The sequence below is a fragment of the Zootoca vivipara genome, chromosome 13, assembly GCF_963506605.1.
Source record: "Zootoca vivipara chromosome 13, rZooViv1.1, whole genome shotgun sequence".
Lineage (NCBI taxonomy): Eukaryota > Metazoa > Chordata > Lepidosauria > Squamata > Lacertidae > Zootoca > Zootoca vivipara.
The window spans coordinates 30,669,004-30,687,579 of NC_083288.1; the positions used below are offsets into that span (position 1 = coordinate 30,669,004).

Sequence of the window (18,576 nt, forward strand, 5' to 3'; positions counted from 1 at the left end):
ATTTGTCACATTCGTCTTACAAGAATCAGTCAAGGTCTGCCAGAAGATTTTTATTGTTACAATGATTTTTTAAGTAAACTTTAAATATTTTCCATTCCTTGTGTACCTTCTTCGTTGGATATCCTCTGACTCTCCCTGTCATCTTGGCCAACTGTAAATATTCTATCATTCGGACCTGCCATTCAGTTATTGTAGGAATCTTTTCGCTTTTCCAGTTCCTTGCCACCAGAATCCTGGCTGCGGTTGTTGCATACATGAAGAGTGGTCTAACATTATTATTTTATTTCTGATAACATTGTCGTGGAAATTTGGTCCCAAAATGCGCTTCCCTGTTAGAGGGACAGGCGCGGCTTGGAAGCTCCGGGATTGCGCTTGGTTCGCCTCCGCCGGGAAAATGACAGAGACCACACGATGCTGTCAGGAAAAACAAACTGATCCCTTTATTGCAGAATGCAAAGCTACAGCTGTAGGGTCCCTGCCTCTGGAAAGAAGGAAGGACCCCGGGAAATGGTGAAGTCCCCCTATATACCCTTCTGTTCATGCATGGAATTCTCTGGACTGGGAGGGAGGGGGAGACAAGGGCGACGGGTGGGAGATCGGATTAACTGGGTGCGGAGATGACTTTTCCTTTCAGATGGAGAGATGTCAATCTCTCTTCTCCTGTCGTTGATGGTGCTCCCCTTTGTTTTGACAGGTGGGCAATCCTTCGAGATGGGCGCAGGAGTGGAGCGATTTCCTGACGATTTCCATGAGGTGATTTTCATCCGGCAGGTGTTTTCCTTGAGGCCGCGGAAAGATGGACTATGGCATATTTAATTTGAATAAAGTTGTCAAGCTAATCTTTCTATTGTCCGTGTCTTCCTTCGTTGGGTATGGGACGGTGATGGGGAGGTTTCAGGGGGGCTTGGGGTCAGAGAAGGGTTGCACAGAAAATAAGTATGGAAAACATTTCTAATACATCCTGACGTATACAGTTCTAAAATATAAAACAGTGATTTTCTAATACAAAGAGATACTAACAAACCTATTTCCTAATACAGAGGAACACTAGTCTAATTAATCAAGAGTAATACTGAGGTTGTGGTTAGGTTCTTAGGCATATAGGGAGGGACGCCTTTCAAGGGATATAAGGGGTTTCTCACATTTAAGGCACATAAGGCCAGCAGACATATAATCACAAGAAGCAAGCATATAATCACGAGAAAGTAAAAGTTCATAGCAAGTTTGTATAAGGTTTGTATAAAATGGTAAGGCTGTATAAAAATGGGCTGCGTTACTTGGTGGAGTTTAGAAAGTGTCACTTTGAAATTGGGTTTCTTCCCCCCCCCCCTCTTCTCTGGAGACGCTGTATCGGAGCTTGTAGCACTTGCCTCTTGGTTTCGGGCTGTCAGTGTTACAATGTTTACTTATGCCTCATTGAGTTCCGTGAAAGGATTATTGTTAGCTTGGGCTGTGACTCATCGGCTGTTTGTCTTGAACAGGAGGGAAGACGGAGCAAGGAAATGTGGAGTTTATGATAATTGTCTAGGCGAGGGTTGCATATGCTTGTCCTTAGGCGAAGGGGAAATGCAGATGTCTAGGTAAGGGTTGCATATGCTTGTCCTTAGGCGAAGGGGAAATGCAGAGTTTATGTTGGATTTTAGGAGGTGTTTGAATATGTTAATCCCTGCGGAGGGGGTGCGGGTCTCTGGAGGGAAAGAGAGCCAAGCTGTGGCGGCGAAATGGTGGTGCGAAGGACTCTGGGTAGCCGTAGCTGTCAAGCTGTGGTTACCCCTCTCTGTTCATTCGTAGCGGTGTGTAGGAAGTCCCAAATGTGAATTCATAATCATAACAATATTATCCCCAAAAGGAAGGCCTCTGGGTTTGTTTGTTTGAGAATGAGAAACTGAGTAGTTTTTTAATTCATTATAAATGGAATCCCATAATTCTCTGATTACCGTGCATTCCCACCACATATGCATATAAGAACCTGTACCTTTTTTGCACCTCCAGCAAACCTCTGGTCTCTTTTTATACATTTTAGCCAATTTGGCTGGGGTAAGGTGCCATCTATATTGCATTTTCATAATGTTTTCTCTAAGATTATAGCATGCCATAAACTTAATATCTTCCTTCCATAGTTTATCCCACTGGTCCATGCAAATATTGTAGCCAAGGTCCTGGCCCTTGCTTACCATTACCCCTTTCACTTCTTCCTCTTTTACCTCCCACTCAAGAAGAATATTGTACATCCTTGAGATATATTTCCCTTTTGATTGTATTGATTCTTTCTCAAATTTAGATGTTGCATTCTCAAATCCTTTCTTTCTATCCATGCTTAATCTCTCATTTATTTGAAAATATTGTAACCAGTCTGTCAGATATATCCTTATTTCTTCAAAAAAAATTGATTTGAGTTTATTATTGTTTCCTTCTAACAGGATTCTATACAGTATATGGCCCAGTCTCCTTTCATGTTTTTCTTTTTTACAGTCAGGGGTTCTGTTGGTGAGGTCCACAAGGGGATTTTGGGTTCTAATAGATCTTTATATTTATATTTTATAAAGTGATTTTCTTACTATATGGTTCAAAAATCCCTTGTGAGCCTTCACCTTCTCATATACCAAATACGCATGCCAGCCGAAGTGGTTATTGAAACCCTCTAAGTCCAGCACATCTGTATCTTTTAGAGTAATCCAGTCCTTAATCCAAACTAACCCGGCAGCCGCATGATATAATTCAAAACCAGGAAGGGCGAACCCACCTCTCTCCCTCTGCTGCCAAAATTTCTTGATAAAACCATCTTTTTGTGTGAAGATCCTGAAATCCCGATAGTTCCTGAGAGTGACTTGTGAAGGCATTGGCACCTTGAAACTTTATGTGTCCCAAGTTGTTTGTAAGCGTTACAATATTCATCTGAGCTAACATTACCCACACTTTAACTTTTAGTTGTTGTTTCTGGCACAAGTTTCTCTCTTTGCTCTTCAATGTTCCAAAAGGTGCCAGTTGCATTTCCTGGCTTGGAACTGACTGTTGAAGCAGCAAGAGGTTAGTCCTTTGTTGATTGTTTTTGGATAACAAAACCATTCCCCTTTTCCTTTCAGGTGTGTGTTTGTGTTTCGGAGAGCAAAGGTCAGGAACTGAAAGCCACAAAATAAATTGAAAGTGTCAACAGTGTTAAAGCCACCCTTTCTTGGAAAAGGAGTGGTTGTGGGGAAATCAGGTTTGTTTCTGTCCTGGTGGATTAAAAGTGAAAGCCTCTTTTCTTGTAAGGCACTCAATTCCAGGAAATCGGCTCCTGCAGAGACAGGCTGAATAAATTCCTCTCTTGATATGTGAGCAACAGTTTTCTATCTAAGCCAAGAGTTTGTGGGCATGAAGGGACAGAATAAGACCACCTGTCCTTTGTCATTGATACTATCTAATCTCTGTTTTAGCACTTTGACCTCAAACTGAGGAAACTGCTGTGCAAATGACTTGTTAGTGATTTGTGTGTGAGAGAGTGTGTCTGTGTGAGAAAGGACGCACATAGTTTGAGAGATGGTGGGAAAAATGTGTTAATTCGCTTTTATTGTATTTTTACTGCCAGGGAGGCAGCAATTCAACCTCATTTTCATGTGGATACCTATTTGGGCATCTAGAAGGCCTTTATTAACTAAAAAGCATTCTTGAGGGCTTCCCTGGCAGAACAGCTACTTGGAATTACCATTTCCTCAGACTTATCCCACTGCTGCATCAAACCTCAAGACAGAAATATCATGGTGTGGGAGCCTAAGGTCAGTGTTTCTCAACCACTGTTCCGCGGCACACTAGTGTGCCGCGAGATGTTGCCTGGTGTGCCGTGGGGAAAAGACGGCAGTGGGGCGCCTGGCTGGCTGGCTGAGCGTGTGTGGTTCCTTCCAAGAGGAGCCTGGCAGGCGCCAGCAGGGGGAAGTGCTTCTGCAGGGAAAGAAGGCAGAGTCAGCCTTCCGGGGCTTCCGGTTTCCTCGTGCTTGCTACGGACACGCTTTGCCGGAGCTCTGAAGAAGCTCCGTGAAAAAAGCGGCCGCCTAAAGGGGTTTTGGGGGCAATGCAGAGGCTAGGCGACCCCGTGAATCCTGGGGTGACCAGGACGAAACTGAAGCCTGCAGCGCCAGTAAAAGGGAGACCACCGAAGCCTACATCTCCGACGAGGTGAGACGGCGGCGGGAACTCGTGGCGCGAGGCAGAGAGCAACCCAAGGCGAGCAAGCCTTAGAGTCCGAGGGGGCAAGGCGGGGGAATATCCATTAACATAACTCCAAAATAAAACATAGAAAAAGTCATTAGAACCATCGAAAGAGAGGGGAACCGGAAAAAAAGACTGACGCTGAGCGCGGAAGTGACCAGCTTATTAAGGAAAAAAGGACTCTTTCCCCATTAAATGAAATAGACGCCAGTGAAGTATTTCGTGGGGAAAAGAAGGGAAAATACGAAGGAAGCCCTTCTAATATTACAAAACTGTTAACACTGGATTTCTTACGAGGCAAACATTAGTTAAAAAGGGACAAAAAGAACAAGAGAGACTGCGGTGTGTTTTACTTTAAAGACAGAGACTTTGTTAAAAGGAGAACTGAGCAGCTAAGAGTGCCGGTTCTAAGGAGCAAAAGCAACACTAATTAGGAGACTCTGAACGCCAACACAAAGCCAAAAAAAAAAAGTAATTTTTTTAACATTTTCTAATGGTGGTGTGCCTCGTGATTTTTTTCATGAAACAAGTGTGCCGTTGCCCAAAAAAGGTTGAGAAACACTGCCTAAGGTAACAAAACAGCTAGAATGCAAATACAAATAGTTTTAATGTGTTTTAAGTGAGGTCTAGTACCGGTATATGTCATGTTTCCCCCGCCTTTGCACTCTATTCCACAAAACTGGCAGGTGGGAGGAAGCTTCCTTTTTTGTGATCAACTGGAGATAATTTTGCCTCCTGGGTTTTCCTTAAACTGCAAATGGGCTTGAACAGGGATGGGGAAGATGTGGCCCTCTGAATGTTGTTGTACTACAACTCCCATCTTCCCCAACCATTCACCATGCTGGCTGAAGCTGATGGAAGCCATCAATATCTGGAAGGTCACAGATTCCCCTTCCCTGGGCAAGCTGCTTAATATCTTGAATCTGAAAGATTGGCTGGTGGGGGTGGGCTTTATTTGGTAGCCAGCTTCCTTTATAAGGTGGTTTGGGCACAGCCTGTCCTTACTCTCCATCCAAGGAGCCACCTACACTTAAATGCAAGAACTCTTTATGAAGAGTTTGTGTGAATTCTTAGACTTTAAGAAGATCAAGGCTGGATCTAGACACATCAAAAAACATTTCAGGAAAACGCGTTGTAAAGCTCACAATGCAAAATCACATTGCTGAAGGATTGAACTCTACAGCGCCATCCGGTGTCACAGTGTTATAACGCATTTGGAACGCTGTATTTTGACTGATGTAGTTGATTCCCAAGTCAGGTCTTCTTAGAATCTCCTCTCCTGTTTCAGATCTGAAATCAGAAACGAGGAACCTTTGGCCATCCAGACATTATACCAACTGCAATCAGACCTTGTAGGCATGGCGATGGTCAGCAGTGATTGCAACTGTAGTCAGCAAAAACTGGAGGCCCACAGCTTAGGTAACCCTGTCTTAAAATTGTTCTGGAGTCACAACAGCACTGCAGCCTAGGTTTTGTCCCAGTCTCATTGCTGAATGCTGAGTGAGGGAGTTGTTCACCTACATATCAATCAGCACACAACTCATGCAATTCCCCTTCCCTCTCACTGCTTCCCTTTCAGTGTATGATTAACCATTAACTGGAAAAATCTACAGCAAGAACAACAGCATATCACTTTTCATGCACTGCAAGCCGAATCATGAATATTATTCCACTTTTATGCGGTAAGATTTTTTTATATCTCTACACAAAAAAAACCCAGCAAAATTACCCACAGAAAACCCCAAATATTATGGGTATAAGGGGTGAAGGAAAATTAGAGAACTATAATCAAAAGGAGACTAAAGTTTAACTCACCTGGGAATACGTCTCATTCAATTCAATATGGCTTTCTTCTGAATAGAAATGTACAGGATTACAGCCTTATAACTTGGTGACAGAATAGAACTCCTCTTGAAATCCACTCTCATTCCCTTTCCATGTGGGTTTTGCCTATACATTTTTAAATTATCCAAACTGATGTTCAAATGATGCTTTGCTTTCATAGCCTTTCTCGCCAACTCCAGGAACAGTGCCATTCACTTGCTGCCGTTCCTGATTATGAGTTATTCAGCAGCTAGTAAGTATTCTGAGTGGTGTTTTTTTTTTAAGTAATTGCCTTGGCCAGTTCTCTGCTCTCTTTTTACTAGAAATGTCAGCTTTAATCAATTTAATTGGCAGTCAACTATAGATTTAATTGTAGGGACTTTCATTTTTATTGGTAAAGAATATATTACAGATGACCCTTCAATTTACTGTAACAATGAACCTAAAAGTGATACAAAGCTCCTTCAGTGTCTCAAGAGGACGGCTAATTTGAGTTTCTGATCATACATTTAATCCAGTGAATAGTCAATTCATGGGTTGGAATTATAGAACTGGAAAGGACCTTTATGATCATCTAGTGCAAACCCCTGATGATCAATAAACCTGTTTTGCGTTCAGTTTTGTTCATCTTTTCCTGTCTATGCAGTTTTGAGCATGCATAGAAGTGATTGCCCTTTTTTAATAACTGCTGTTTCAATATCCTTCAGACTGAGTCTTATAATTCTGTCCCCAAGCAAGCCTACATTTTAAGGGCGTGGAAAGCAACAGTTACCAGAAAACTTGATCATTTCTGAGCACACTCAAAACAATTCTTTGCTACAGAAAATGTTTGCTACATTCTTTGAAATAGAGTGGGTTTGAAATTGACAAGCGTTACCTCAGAGCCCAATGTTTTTTCCTGCTATGCAGTTCACAAAGTGGATAGCATCATGTACTGAATATTAGAACTTTTTTATTTTTTCAAACCCAGTGACCACTATTAATACTACCCTGAAACATAGGACTCACTTGTGATTTTCTACAATATGTTTGCGTCTCCAATTTATTTTATAAAAACTAAGTGGTGGTAGGATTGGGTTGGCATGCAAGTTTCAAGTACCCCAGTTGAATATCATTGCTATGTAACCCAGATTACAGAAATAAATACAATTTTTGCCCAAATACTTCTTGGTGTTTATGCTTCACACTGAACTATCTTCCTATCTCTTTAGGTAACAGTATGAGCCCTTTGATTGTTCTTGACCAATATGAGGGTAGTGGGATCAGACTTGTCTGCAAATCTGAGAATGTGAGATCTCCTGAGCTTCTGCAGCTGTCATGGATGGATGGCAAAGGACAGGAACTTTCTGCTACTCCAACCACTCTGGGCAAAAGCAGCATTGAAAATTCTGTTCTTCTAGAATCGGGTTCTGGGAGTGCTGTCTCCTGCAGAATCACCAATAAATCTTCAAATACACCAATGGGATCAACGTCTCTTGTAATTGCAGGTGAATGAGAAACGGTGCTATATAGAAACTGATGATGAATGTGTAGAATGAACACAATGTTAACAATGAATATCCAAAATGCTCCCTAACAATCATATGAACTTTTGGTGGAATATTATTAAGTGTATTAAGTTGCCTATGCGTATTGAGGATTAGGAGGAAAGAAACAGTAAATCCAGTCTTCTGAGTAGGATTTATTTTAATACTGCTTTCCTACATGGTCCATAGAACTAGGAAAAATAAATCCTATGAAGATTTGAAATATAACAAGAAACATGGATTGTTGCTCAAGTCCCATTATGGTTCCACATTGGTCTGAACTTAAAAATTCTGTCAATGGATGCAGAATTTGCCATGTGTCTTTTCTGCTATCTGCAGATATTTATATTTATTTAGCATTATTTTGAAACTTGGTTTAATCTGTGCTTATTGTTTCCTATGGACAAATTAAAAAGAAAAAGCAGAGACGATATTCTAACTGTTGACTTTGTTCTATTCACAGATATCTTTTTCCCTTCCACCTCCCTCTGCATGGTTGGCTTCTTCATCATTGCAGTACTTATCATCAATGTCATAATTTTCACCTATTTGAAACTAAACCGTAAGTTTTCCCATTGTTCCAGAACATGAACACGAAGACACACACACACACAGAGAGAGAGAGAGACAAACATTAAATGGGTGTAGAATATCTTTATCATCATGTTTCTGGATTTAGAAAGAGAGAGAGAGAGATGGATTGGATGTGCATTAGGGTATATAAATAACCACAAGCAGAACAAGAAAATTCAGAATATGAAGTTAATTTATAACTAGGTTTATGCCCACTTCCCTACTTTCTATAGGGGCTGGTTCACATGTCAGTTGTGCAATGAAAATTTTACTATGTATTGTAGTAGTATTACAATTAGTATTATAATAATACAAGTAGTATTATTACAATTGTATCCCATCTCTATTCCAAGAAGCTTATATGAATGAATGAATGAATCTTTATATTTGCATCAACCATCAGCCATAGCAATAAAACAAAAACACGATATACAAAGAATAAAAATTAAAAAGTTGATTATATAAAATACATTTTAGGGTTTTGAATCAATAGTCTAATAGTGGATCTTATTCTAAAAACCTTGCAACCTTTGCTGTTACCTGCTCATCTTGATCAGGTGCCAAGAGAAAGGACACTGTGGCAGGGGCTGGGCGACCCGGAATGGACAATAAAAGAGGGGTGATAACCTCATTCCTCAAGTCTTTATAAAGAGTGCAGGCCAGAAGGGCATGCACCAGCGATTATGGATGTGATATCGCATACATAAATTAAACAGAACTGTGAGTGGTCCAAGGCCACCCAGTGAGCTTGATGGCTGAGTCAGGATTTCAACTCTTGTCTCTGGGGGCCTAATCTGACACCACCACTCCCAGGGCCACAATGCCCATGAGGCAATGTAAGATGGCCACCTCAAGCAGCTGGAGCCACAGCAGTGGGGGAGCTGGCCTCCAATGAAGGAATTGTCTGCTGCTGCCGCCACATTGCTAGCAGCCTGGTGGTGGTGCTGGAGGAAGAGCAAGCAAAGACTTTGAGTGAAAAGGCAAACAGGAAGGAAGAGTTTGGGCTTTGCAGCTGTGCAGCAGCAGCCTGGAGACTTTGCAGACAGCAGCCATCCTGCCCCCTCTCCCCATAACCCACTTCATCATTGCACTTAAGACCTAAACTCAGGCAGGCCACCGTAATGCTGGTGTACTTGCAGGTGGTGGCAGTGGGGCGGTCACAACACTGAGACGTGGTATGGTACATTTTGCATCAGGCATCAAATCCTCTTGGGCTTGGCCCTGAGCTTTCCATACTGACTCTTTTATAGAAGTGTACACCTAAAACCTCAGGAATGGCATGCAAGGTTAAAAAAAAAACGCAAAGGATCCCTGGACAGTTAAGTCCAGTCAAAGGCAGTTATTGAGTTGCGACGCTCATCTTGCTTTCAGGCCGAGGGAGCTGGCATTTGTCCACAGACAGCTTTCCGGGTCATGTGGCCAGCATGACTAAACCGCTTCTGGCACAACAGAACGCTGTGACAGAAACCAGAGAGCACAGAAAAGCCGTTTACCTTCCCACCACAGTGGTACCTATTTATCTACTTGCATTGGCATGCTTTCAAACTGCTAAGTTGGCAGGAGCTAGGACAGAGCAACAGGAGCTCACCCCATTTCAGGGATTCAAACCACCGACCTTCTGATCAGCAAGCCCAAGAGGCTCAGTGGTTTAGACCATCACATCATAGAGCCAGGGTTGTCTATGGCCTCCTGTTAAGCATGCACCTGCTCAGAATCAAAAAATTATTGTCACATAATGCTTAGAGTCGTTTCCCCCTATAAACAAAGAACATGCATATAAAAATAGAAAGTATATTAAAAATATTGTTCTTTATTTTATTTCAGACGATCGTTGGAAGATTGCTTTTTCAGGTAATCACTGTATCACTTTATGGAATGATTTATGGGATTGCGTTAACTGGGAGAATAATGGACTGAGCAAAGTCTGCTGGGTGGGGCAAAGTGAAGCCATTCAAGTCCTAACTATGTTGAGGTTCTTACCAGGGCTGAAAGTTTATGCATTGTTTGTTATAAGGTTTATTATTTATAGCCGGGTTGGGTTTCCATACATTACTGGGTTTCCATACATTACATAACAGAGCATGGATATTAATTTTTTATTGCACACCCACCCGATAAATAGATATTCTCTGATATGGATTTTAAATGTTTCATAAGTTGATCATCATTTTAAGATTTTGTAAGTCAAATGTTTTGTAAAGAGCACTGAATAAATGTGAATAATACTAATATATCCCTCCCCATGTGCAGAAAATGAAACGTTAGCATTAGAGGAAGGTAAGCACGGATTTTTCTACTCGTCCTTCTTAAAATTGCACATGAATTACCCTGAATATGTTTACTTCCATGACTGGCACCATTGGGCATCCCCTGGCACTGGAATCCCCTGCTCTTCCTCACTTGCCTATCCCCTCTGAGAAAATGTTCTGGGGCAAGAGGGAGGGGATAGAGCTACACCCTCTGCTTGACTTACCCTCTGCATCTGGGGCCAGCACTGTTTGTGGCATAGTCCTCTTGGCTAGTTTCCAACAGTGATCTTTAGCATATTGTGCAGGGGAAGAATATAAGAGTACAGCCTAGTAGATAATATCTATGAACGGAAAGAAAAATGTTTACCTCCCGCTCATAATGAAGCACACACACTTCCTGTGTATGTGTCTTGGATATATCTGTCTAGTATCAGTTGCTGGTTTTCTCGAATATAAAACCCAAACCAGAACTGGAAGATGAGATACTGCCAGTGGGTCAGATCTTTAATTCCCAACTCCCCGAAGGCCAACTTTTGTAGTTGGATGTTACCACTGCTGCCCAACAGAATCCCCTTCTCCTTCAATATATGGCATGCTAGTGACTTTAAAGGTATTGCTTATTTGAATGTGAAAGTTACATCTGAAATATGGCTTTAAAATCTGATTAGGGATATGCTTTTACTTTATAGTTTTGAAAAGCCCACTAAAAACATAATGAAATTCAGAGTATAGCTCTCTTCCAAATCACAGTGGATTCATGTGCGTTCTCCCTCATTATCCACAATAATATTTCTCCTCTCTCTCTCTCTCTCTCTCTCTCTCTCTCTCTCTTTAAGAAAAAGCACAGCTTCAAAGGAAACTAGGTAAGAGTTCAGTTTCTGCCTGCCATAATGGTACAATACATTGGGGTCATTCATTGTAGATTTCACGCAAATATCATTCTATGTTTATGTTCCCAGATACAGTTAGAACTGAAGTTTGCACAACTGCTATGGAGATCCACATGCTACACTTAAAATTTCACTGTCAATACGTTATCATCCCCATGATCATAATTATACTTGTTTATATCCTGCCTCCTGTGGCAGCTTACAAATAAAATAGAAATGTGAACTTACACATTTCACTTGTTACACATTTTGCTCACCATGTGCTCACCATGTGCTAATGCTATCACTCTTTTATTCTTCAGAGAAAGTAAAAGAAGAAACAGGAAAAGGTAATTCCGTAGCACTAGCTGGGATGTCAACTATTCTTAATAATTAATAATAATAATTATTATTATTATTATTATTATTATTATTATTATTATTATTATTATTTATCTGTACCCCACCCATCTGACAGGGTTGCTGTAGCCACTCTTTCTTTTACAGCCTGATTCTCTCTCCAGTTGTAGCTAACCTGGCAATTGCTCCTTAGCAGCTAAGCAGATGATGCCCACTGACATCATCTGCTTAGCTAAGCAGATGATGCCCACTGCTTAGCAGCTAAGCAGATGAAGCCCACTGACATTTAATCATAAAATAGAGACTGTATTGAATGGTCTAGTAGACACTAAATATGAAGAGGAAATCCGTTGCTTCACCTTCTAGCCAAGGAAATGCTACTTTAGAAGTTGGTGTATTTATAATAATTTTTAAACTGCTTAATATTTTAAAAATCTCTAAGGTCCTAGTCCTCAGAATGTAGTGTAAAATGTTTTGATATCCGCAAATCAAACCTGATCTAAAACAGTATATATAATTAGATAATGGTATCTGCCTTAAATTTTAGGATAGGTAGGTAGGTAGGTAGGTAGATAGTTTGGATACTTTCTGGGTACTTGTTGGGATTCTAGACAGGACAGAGTTAAACACTCCTGTGGGCATTCTTATTCTCTGTGTGACTGCCCATATTATCCGGGCATTTTCTCCTTTGTTCTCAAGTTCTGTCTCACTCTGTCTGAGTCTGTAGGAGCAGGGCCGTCTTAAGAATATCTGGTGCCCTGGCACCATGGTGCGAAGATCCCTCCAGCGCCCCACCGCCCCGTTTCTCAGCGTGGCCGGCGCCCGGCGCCCCCCTGGCAGCCTGGAGCCCTGCGCCACCAAGCTTGGCCATAGGGCCGGCCCTGTGTAGGAGTATGAGTCTGAGAGAGTTAGTTTTTATTTCTGTAAGAGAGATAAGAGCTGCAGACATGCAGCTAGCTTCAGTTGGATTTTCTGTTACTTTATGCTTCTAAATAAAGACTTATTCGAATAGAAGCATTGGTGTCAGTTGTTATTTGAGACACCACGCCTGAGACACAGACAACTGCCATCGTCCTTGCTGTGCTGGAACTCTACTACATTTGAAGAGAATTGAAGTGTGGCTGAGCGCATTTGGAAGAGTGCTGGGCAGCCATAAACATCGGACAAGGTTGTAAATCGAGCTGATTACCCTGCCGGCAGCAGACTCCGTGGGTCAAAAGCCTCTTATGACTCACAACCTTAAAATGCCACAACAGTACTGTATAGGAAAACTAAAACTAAGCTAATCTTAAACTTTCTAAACATTCTAAAAGGCAAATTGAAAATCCCTACCTTGCTTGTATTCATAAAATATTGATCCTTTTCATTTTGTTCATTTGCAGAATTCAGGAAAGTGCAAGATAAATTCGGTAAGGATGTTTTTCAGTAATATTCAGTAACGTGTGACTGAGTGGATGGACGGTGCAGCACTCACATATGTTTTGTGTTCACCCACAGGCTGTTTTCACACATGAGGTTTAAATTGTCTTTGTTTCCTCCCCCCCCCCCCCACTGCACTCACAAGCCATAGAATGCACCTGCCAGGGCAAATAACTAGTAGTGTCACTGACAAGAAAAGTGGGTATCTTGTTGAGGTACTTTTTGCCCTCAGATAGGCCCTGGAAGAAACAGTATTTTCTCTGCCCAGTAAATCTATCCAGGAAGGATATAGCTTGCTGCTTGACTAAGAGGTCATAAGGCATTCCAGAGTCAGGATCCAAAAGCCACCCTCAAAGTGTGCCCCCCTTCAATTTGCACTTTAGGTATTTTTATTTATTGAAGTTATGCATTGATCTGAGGTATATAGCTATACTTTAACTTACAAACTATACTTGAGACCTAAAAACTCAGGCTACATTCAGCTTCAATTGAAGAAGAATTGAGAAAAAACCTTGCACTTCTTTATTTCTCCATGCTTAGTTTTAAAGCCATTGCATTGGATTGGTTGAAACACTCACTATGTTATGTCAGAAGACCTTTGTGAAACAGTTGCTGATTGAATAATATTTTCATTTACAGCAAAAGCCGAGCATGAACTAGGTGAGTTGGATCAAAGCATGTTTTGATTCTTCCATTCTTCAAATGTAAACTCTTGCACCATTGAAAATCTCACTATTGCCTATTGTTTTGCATTGCAGAGTTCAGGAGGGCATTGTCCTGTGCAGGTATGATCATTTCTGAATATAGAACACCTTTAGCAGTTGTCAGTCTATATTCTCAAGGCCAAATGAGATAGTATAGTATATTAAAGGCTTCCTTCATTTAGTATGCCCGTTTTAAAAAATACAAATAGTGGTGGTGGGAAGTGATAATTATCAGTATTTCAGAAGACTAATAAATTATTACAGGCAGGTGGGGAGTTTAAATCTCTTTCCTTGACCAACTACATTCCTGACTCCCCCCAAGCTGCTATTTGCATGTTCGTTGCTGTGAATGTTGGCACCAATGACACCCTTCTTCCCAATACAAGCAGCATCAATGGAGGAGCCATTTTCATCTGGACCACAGCAAAATAAAAAAGGGTTAAACTTCCCTTATCCATCTGCTGTGATTCTGATAACTATCAACTCCCCACAACAATTGCAATCTACACTTTAAAAATATGCATATTGACTACAGAGATATAGTGAATGTCATAACTATTTCGGTCTTCAGTCCAATCTAGAACTATTCCATTTACATCAGTTGAGGGGCCAATCAATGTGCCAAATTAGAAAGTCCTTGTATTTAGAAAACTCCAGATGTCCTTTCCCCATATACAGGCAGCAAAGAGTTACTGTACTATAGATTAGAGCATTGATTTCAATTTCAAAAGCTGATGCTGGGTTCAACATTAGCATTTTAAAAGCATGTTTCTTCTATATTACATTGAAGTCAACAACCATAATCCTTGGTTGAAATTTATCTGTTTAAAAAATGTTCAGCGAAGAACAGTTCAAAGTAAAAGTGTTTTGATGTTAGAAATATTTTTCCTCACAATCTTCATTCCAGTCTAGAAGTCATAAATACAGTTCTTTTTTTCTATTAAAAATGTTTAGGGATACTCTCTTTTTGCTACTCATATTGAAATACTGCCCCTCAGTGAGGTCAAACTTAGATTCACAAAATGCTTAAGGGTATGCATACCCTACGTACCCCCCCCCCAAAAAAAAGCACTGCATAAATACATGGCAAGTGCATTAAATTAGACTCCATGTGGTGGTAATAACCAACGATGTGGTGGAATGTAAGTTGACAGTTGTTTTTGAGGTGGGTCAGAGATATTTCACCATACCATTGCAAGGGGTCACAAGCAATGACCTCACACAAAAAAGATCCCTGTGTTTAATATGGATAGTAACAATCTTCTTTTTAATGACATTATTGTTTCTTCCTGCTAGTCGATGTCACTCTGGATCCGAAATGCACACATGCCAAACTCACCATCAAAGAGAAGAATAAAGTCAAATATAACCATTCCTCCTTAGAACAACCAAAAGATCCCAAAGGAGCTCTGATTGCAGTGGCAAATGAGGGGTATAGTAAGGGGGAGATGTACTGGGAGGTGGAGGTTGGGCACAAATGTGAGTGGGAGCTGGGAGTACTTACTATAACTGCAAGAAACAGACTAGAAGAGGAGATGCTGGAAAAGCCACTGGAGGAGGAATATATTGGTATGCGATGGTTCCAGGGTAAGTTTCATTGCACTGGAGGAAATAGCCTAATTGATGGCCAGAATGAAGAATGTGAAGTTGTAGGTGTGTTTCTGGACATGAATAAGCAAGCGCTGTCATTTTATAATGTCCAGAAGATGTGCCCTATTCTGTCAATCCCTTATGGATTCTCTGAGGAAATGTATCCATTCTTCAATCCGGGGAGTGATGATAGGTTCTTGGAAGTCCGACCAATAAGCATCCCTAAATGTTTAATATCCGTGTGAAAGAAAGTACTTCCAATGTTTTCTACATGTCACTGAGCCTTGTGAAAGGACTAGTTTACACCTGCTCCGTTGATTTTGATTTTTTTTTAAAACCTAATAAAGCGCAGTTATGTAAATGCTCCATTAGGAAGCCTAACTTTTGAAGTGCCTGTGTTACAAGTCATCATTGTTAGATGTAGTTTCCATCAGATGATAACCATATATTATTGAACCAGCCTACAGTGATTGATGGAGGGAGTTTTATCATGGAAACAGAAACCAAAGGGCAGGTATCTGTTGCAGGTGTTACTAGATCTGGTTCAGAAGAAGACAGATTCATTCTAGAAGCAGAAAAAATGATACCTCCTTCATTCAGAGACATTTGGGCTAGCTTTTTCTGTATCGATTTTGACCCTGGAGAGCACATGCCACAAGTTATTAATGTGTCTTGTCTCTTCAGATATGCCACAGGTTTAGCCCCCCCCCCCCGATTGTTGGATTTTGTTTTGCAGAATATGCAGAACATCCCACAACCTCAAAAGCACAAGATACTATAAACATTTCTGAAATGCCAAATTTCATGGATAAAACTGTGATCCTTTTCAGAAGAAAATACAATATGAGACAATAGAATCTGGAACTTAAAAACTGCAGGCATATAGTATAACTTCTGGGATGGGCAACAATATTCCTCCTTGAAAAAGCTATTTGTATAGTTTATTCTGATCACAACATTTTTATTTAGTTCAGTAATCCTATTACTGGAAATTAAAGAACAATTACCAAGGACAGAACTACTTTTTACTAAAAAGAATTGAGACTTTCACCAAACATGACAGCCCTGTGTCAACTCGTTCTCACCCTCTGGAATGTATAACACATCTTATCCTATATCCTGTTGCCATTAGCTCTCTCCATGAGTTACTTTAGGGTGAGGAATTGGATCTACCCCGTGTACTGAATCCTTACATTTCCAACACCACCAGCCAACTTTGACAAATGGGTGGGGCCACCTACTTGTCTATCATCTGACATCTTGTGACAGTTTTTCCTTTGCATACGGTACATGAATTTGAATAAATTTGCAAGCACAGATGGTCACGTATGACTTCAGAGGTAGGTCAGATAGATGTGGCTTGGCCACGTGGCTTTGCAGGCCAAATGGGAAGTCCTAAGCTAGTTGTTCTCCATTGGCTGCCCTACTTTTATTTAAAGGACAAGCGTAGTGAAAGCTGCAAGGTCATACATTTAGATCAGCCCTAAAAAACAACAACAGAGGTTATAAACCATGCAAGGAGCCTACACACGCAGAGAAACTTCTAAGTGCAAAAGTTATGCTCAATGTGGTGATGGGTGGGCGGGAATGAGGAACAGCACAACCTTTGAAGCCAAATATTAAGGGAGTCAATGTAAAAGGGGGGGAAATGTTGTTGTTGTTGTTGACAAAACGCCTTTTTCCTAATGGAATTAAAGGTGGCTTGCAGATAAAACAAGAATCACTAAAGGCATAGAAAAACAATAATTAAAAACAATTAAACATTGATAGAATTAAAATTATACATGTCTATAAAATCTGTTTAAAACATGCAAATAATTACAATAAAAACATCACGACACCAGCCGTTTCATTAAAAGCAGTCACTTCCCCAAAGCCTGTTGGAACAAGAAGGTTTTCAGCTGCTGGCAGAAAGACAAGGAGAGAGCCAGTCTAGCTCCTCTAGGGAGGGCGTTCTTGAGTCTGGGAGCAGCTACCAAGAAGGCCCTCTCTGCCATGCCAGTGACCAAGGGTGCCAACTTTTATAAAATATTAGAGGGAGAGATAAGTCCCACCCAGCATAATCGATCACAAGACACAACATGCACACACCATTTGGATGGCTATGCCCCTCAAACATTTTAGGGGGGACGAAGAGATCTTGACCTCTAGGAGTTGGCTCCTATGGACAAGACCATAGGAGCTGCACCCCGTCTCAATCAGGACCTGCCCCCCCTCTTGGCTCTCAGCTTCATCCCTTGGGGCTCACCATTTCCTTCCTACTCCGCACCATCCTGCTGACATCTCCACTGTGGCCATCACAGCTGTCACAGCTGCCGCCGCTTTGAAACCTACAACAACTCTACTTTCCAGCCAATGTACTTCCAGATGGCAGCCCTGCACTTCCTGAAGCTGATACCTCATCCAGAAAGAGAAAGAAAAGTGCTTCTGTCTTTTGGTTCCACAGTTTGGTGTGAGCCAACTGACTCATGCCACAGTGTAAAACTAAAACATGTGCGTCTGTCTGTCTTTTGTTCTGGCATGGCCAGAGCATGGGAGCCAAAATGGAGCATCCAGAACTGGGATTCAGAAGCCACGGGGGCTCCTGTAAATCCCGGATTTCACACTTAAAACAGGACACACAAAAATCCTTCCAGTAGCACCTTAAAGGTAAAGGGTAAAGGGACCCCTGACCATTAGGTCCAGTCGTGGATGACTGTAGGGTTGTGGCGCTCATCTCACTTTATTGGCAGAGGGAGCCAGCATACAGCTGCTGGGTCATGTGGCCAGCATGACTAAGCTGCTTCTGGCAAAACCAGAGCAGTGCACTGAAACGCCGTTTACCTTCCCGCCGGAGTGGTACCTATTTATCTACTTGCACTTTTTTGCATGCTTTCGAAATGCTAGATTGGCAGGAGCAGGGACCGAGCAACAGCAGCTCACTCCGTCGCGGGGATTCGAACCAGCGACCTTCTGATCGGCAAGCCCTTGGCTCTGTGGTGCATGCACAAACATAGTTGGCCTCTAAGGTGCTACTGGAAGGAATTTTTTAAATTTTGTTTCGACTATGCCAGACCAACACAGCTACCTACCTGTAATTAAAACAGGACAGTTGCACAGTAGGCACTCTGCTTCAGGATAGCGTGTTTAGAGCCCTGTTGGTGGAAACAAGATCTGAGACTCTTGGCTAAGATGCCAATGAGGTATACAGGCCAAGAAGGTAGGAGCAGAATTTATTTATTGATCTGAACTATGAAGCAACCATATCTTTTAGCTATAAAACTACCAGGGCAGAAAG

At 41.4% G+C, this 18,576-nt stretch overlaps 1 protein-coding gene across 11 annotated transcripts; it reads left to right on the forward strand.

Annotated features, from left to right (window-relative positions):
- The first annotated feature begins 1,414 nt into the window (after positions 1-1,414).
- On the forward strand, positions 1,415-18,575 carry LOC118095080 (butyrophilin subfamily 2 member A1-like). 11 transcript variants are annotated; one of them, XM_035136015.2, is made up of 16 exons: positions 1,415-1,580; positions 3,084-3,314; positions 3,569-3,755; positions 5,474-5,604; positions 5,765-5,867; positions 6,191-6,262; positions 7,221-7,496; positions 7,999-8,097; positions 9,933-9,959; positions 10,359-10,385; positions 11,194-11,220; positions 11,550-11,576; positions 12,969-12,995; positions 13,645-13,665; positions 13,764-13,790; positions 15,006-18,575. In XM_035136015.2, exons 5-16 carry the CDS (start codon positions 5,843-5,845, stop codon positions 15,542-15,544), a joined length of 1,194 nt encoding a protein of 397 aa, XP_034991906.1. In that variant the 5' UTR covers positions 1,415-1,580; positions 3,084-3,314; positions 3,569-3,755; positions 5,474-5,604; positions 5,765-5,842; the 3' UTR covers positions 15,545-18,575. The 11 variants fall into 11 exon arrangements, with proteins under 11 accessions (XP_034991906.1, XP_034991910.1, XP_034991911.1 ...); XM_035136019.2 differs by having other exon boundaries at positions 3,084-3,202; XM_035136020.2 differs by lacking the exon at positions 3,084-3,314.
- The last annotated feature ends 1 nt before the right edge of the window (position 18,576 follows it).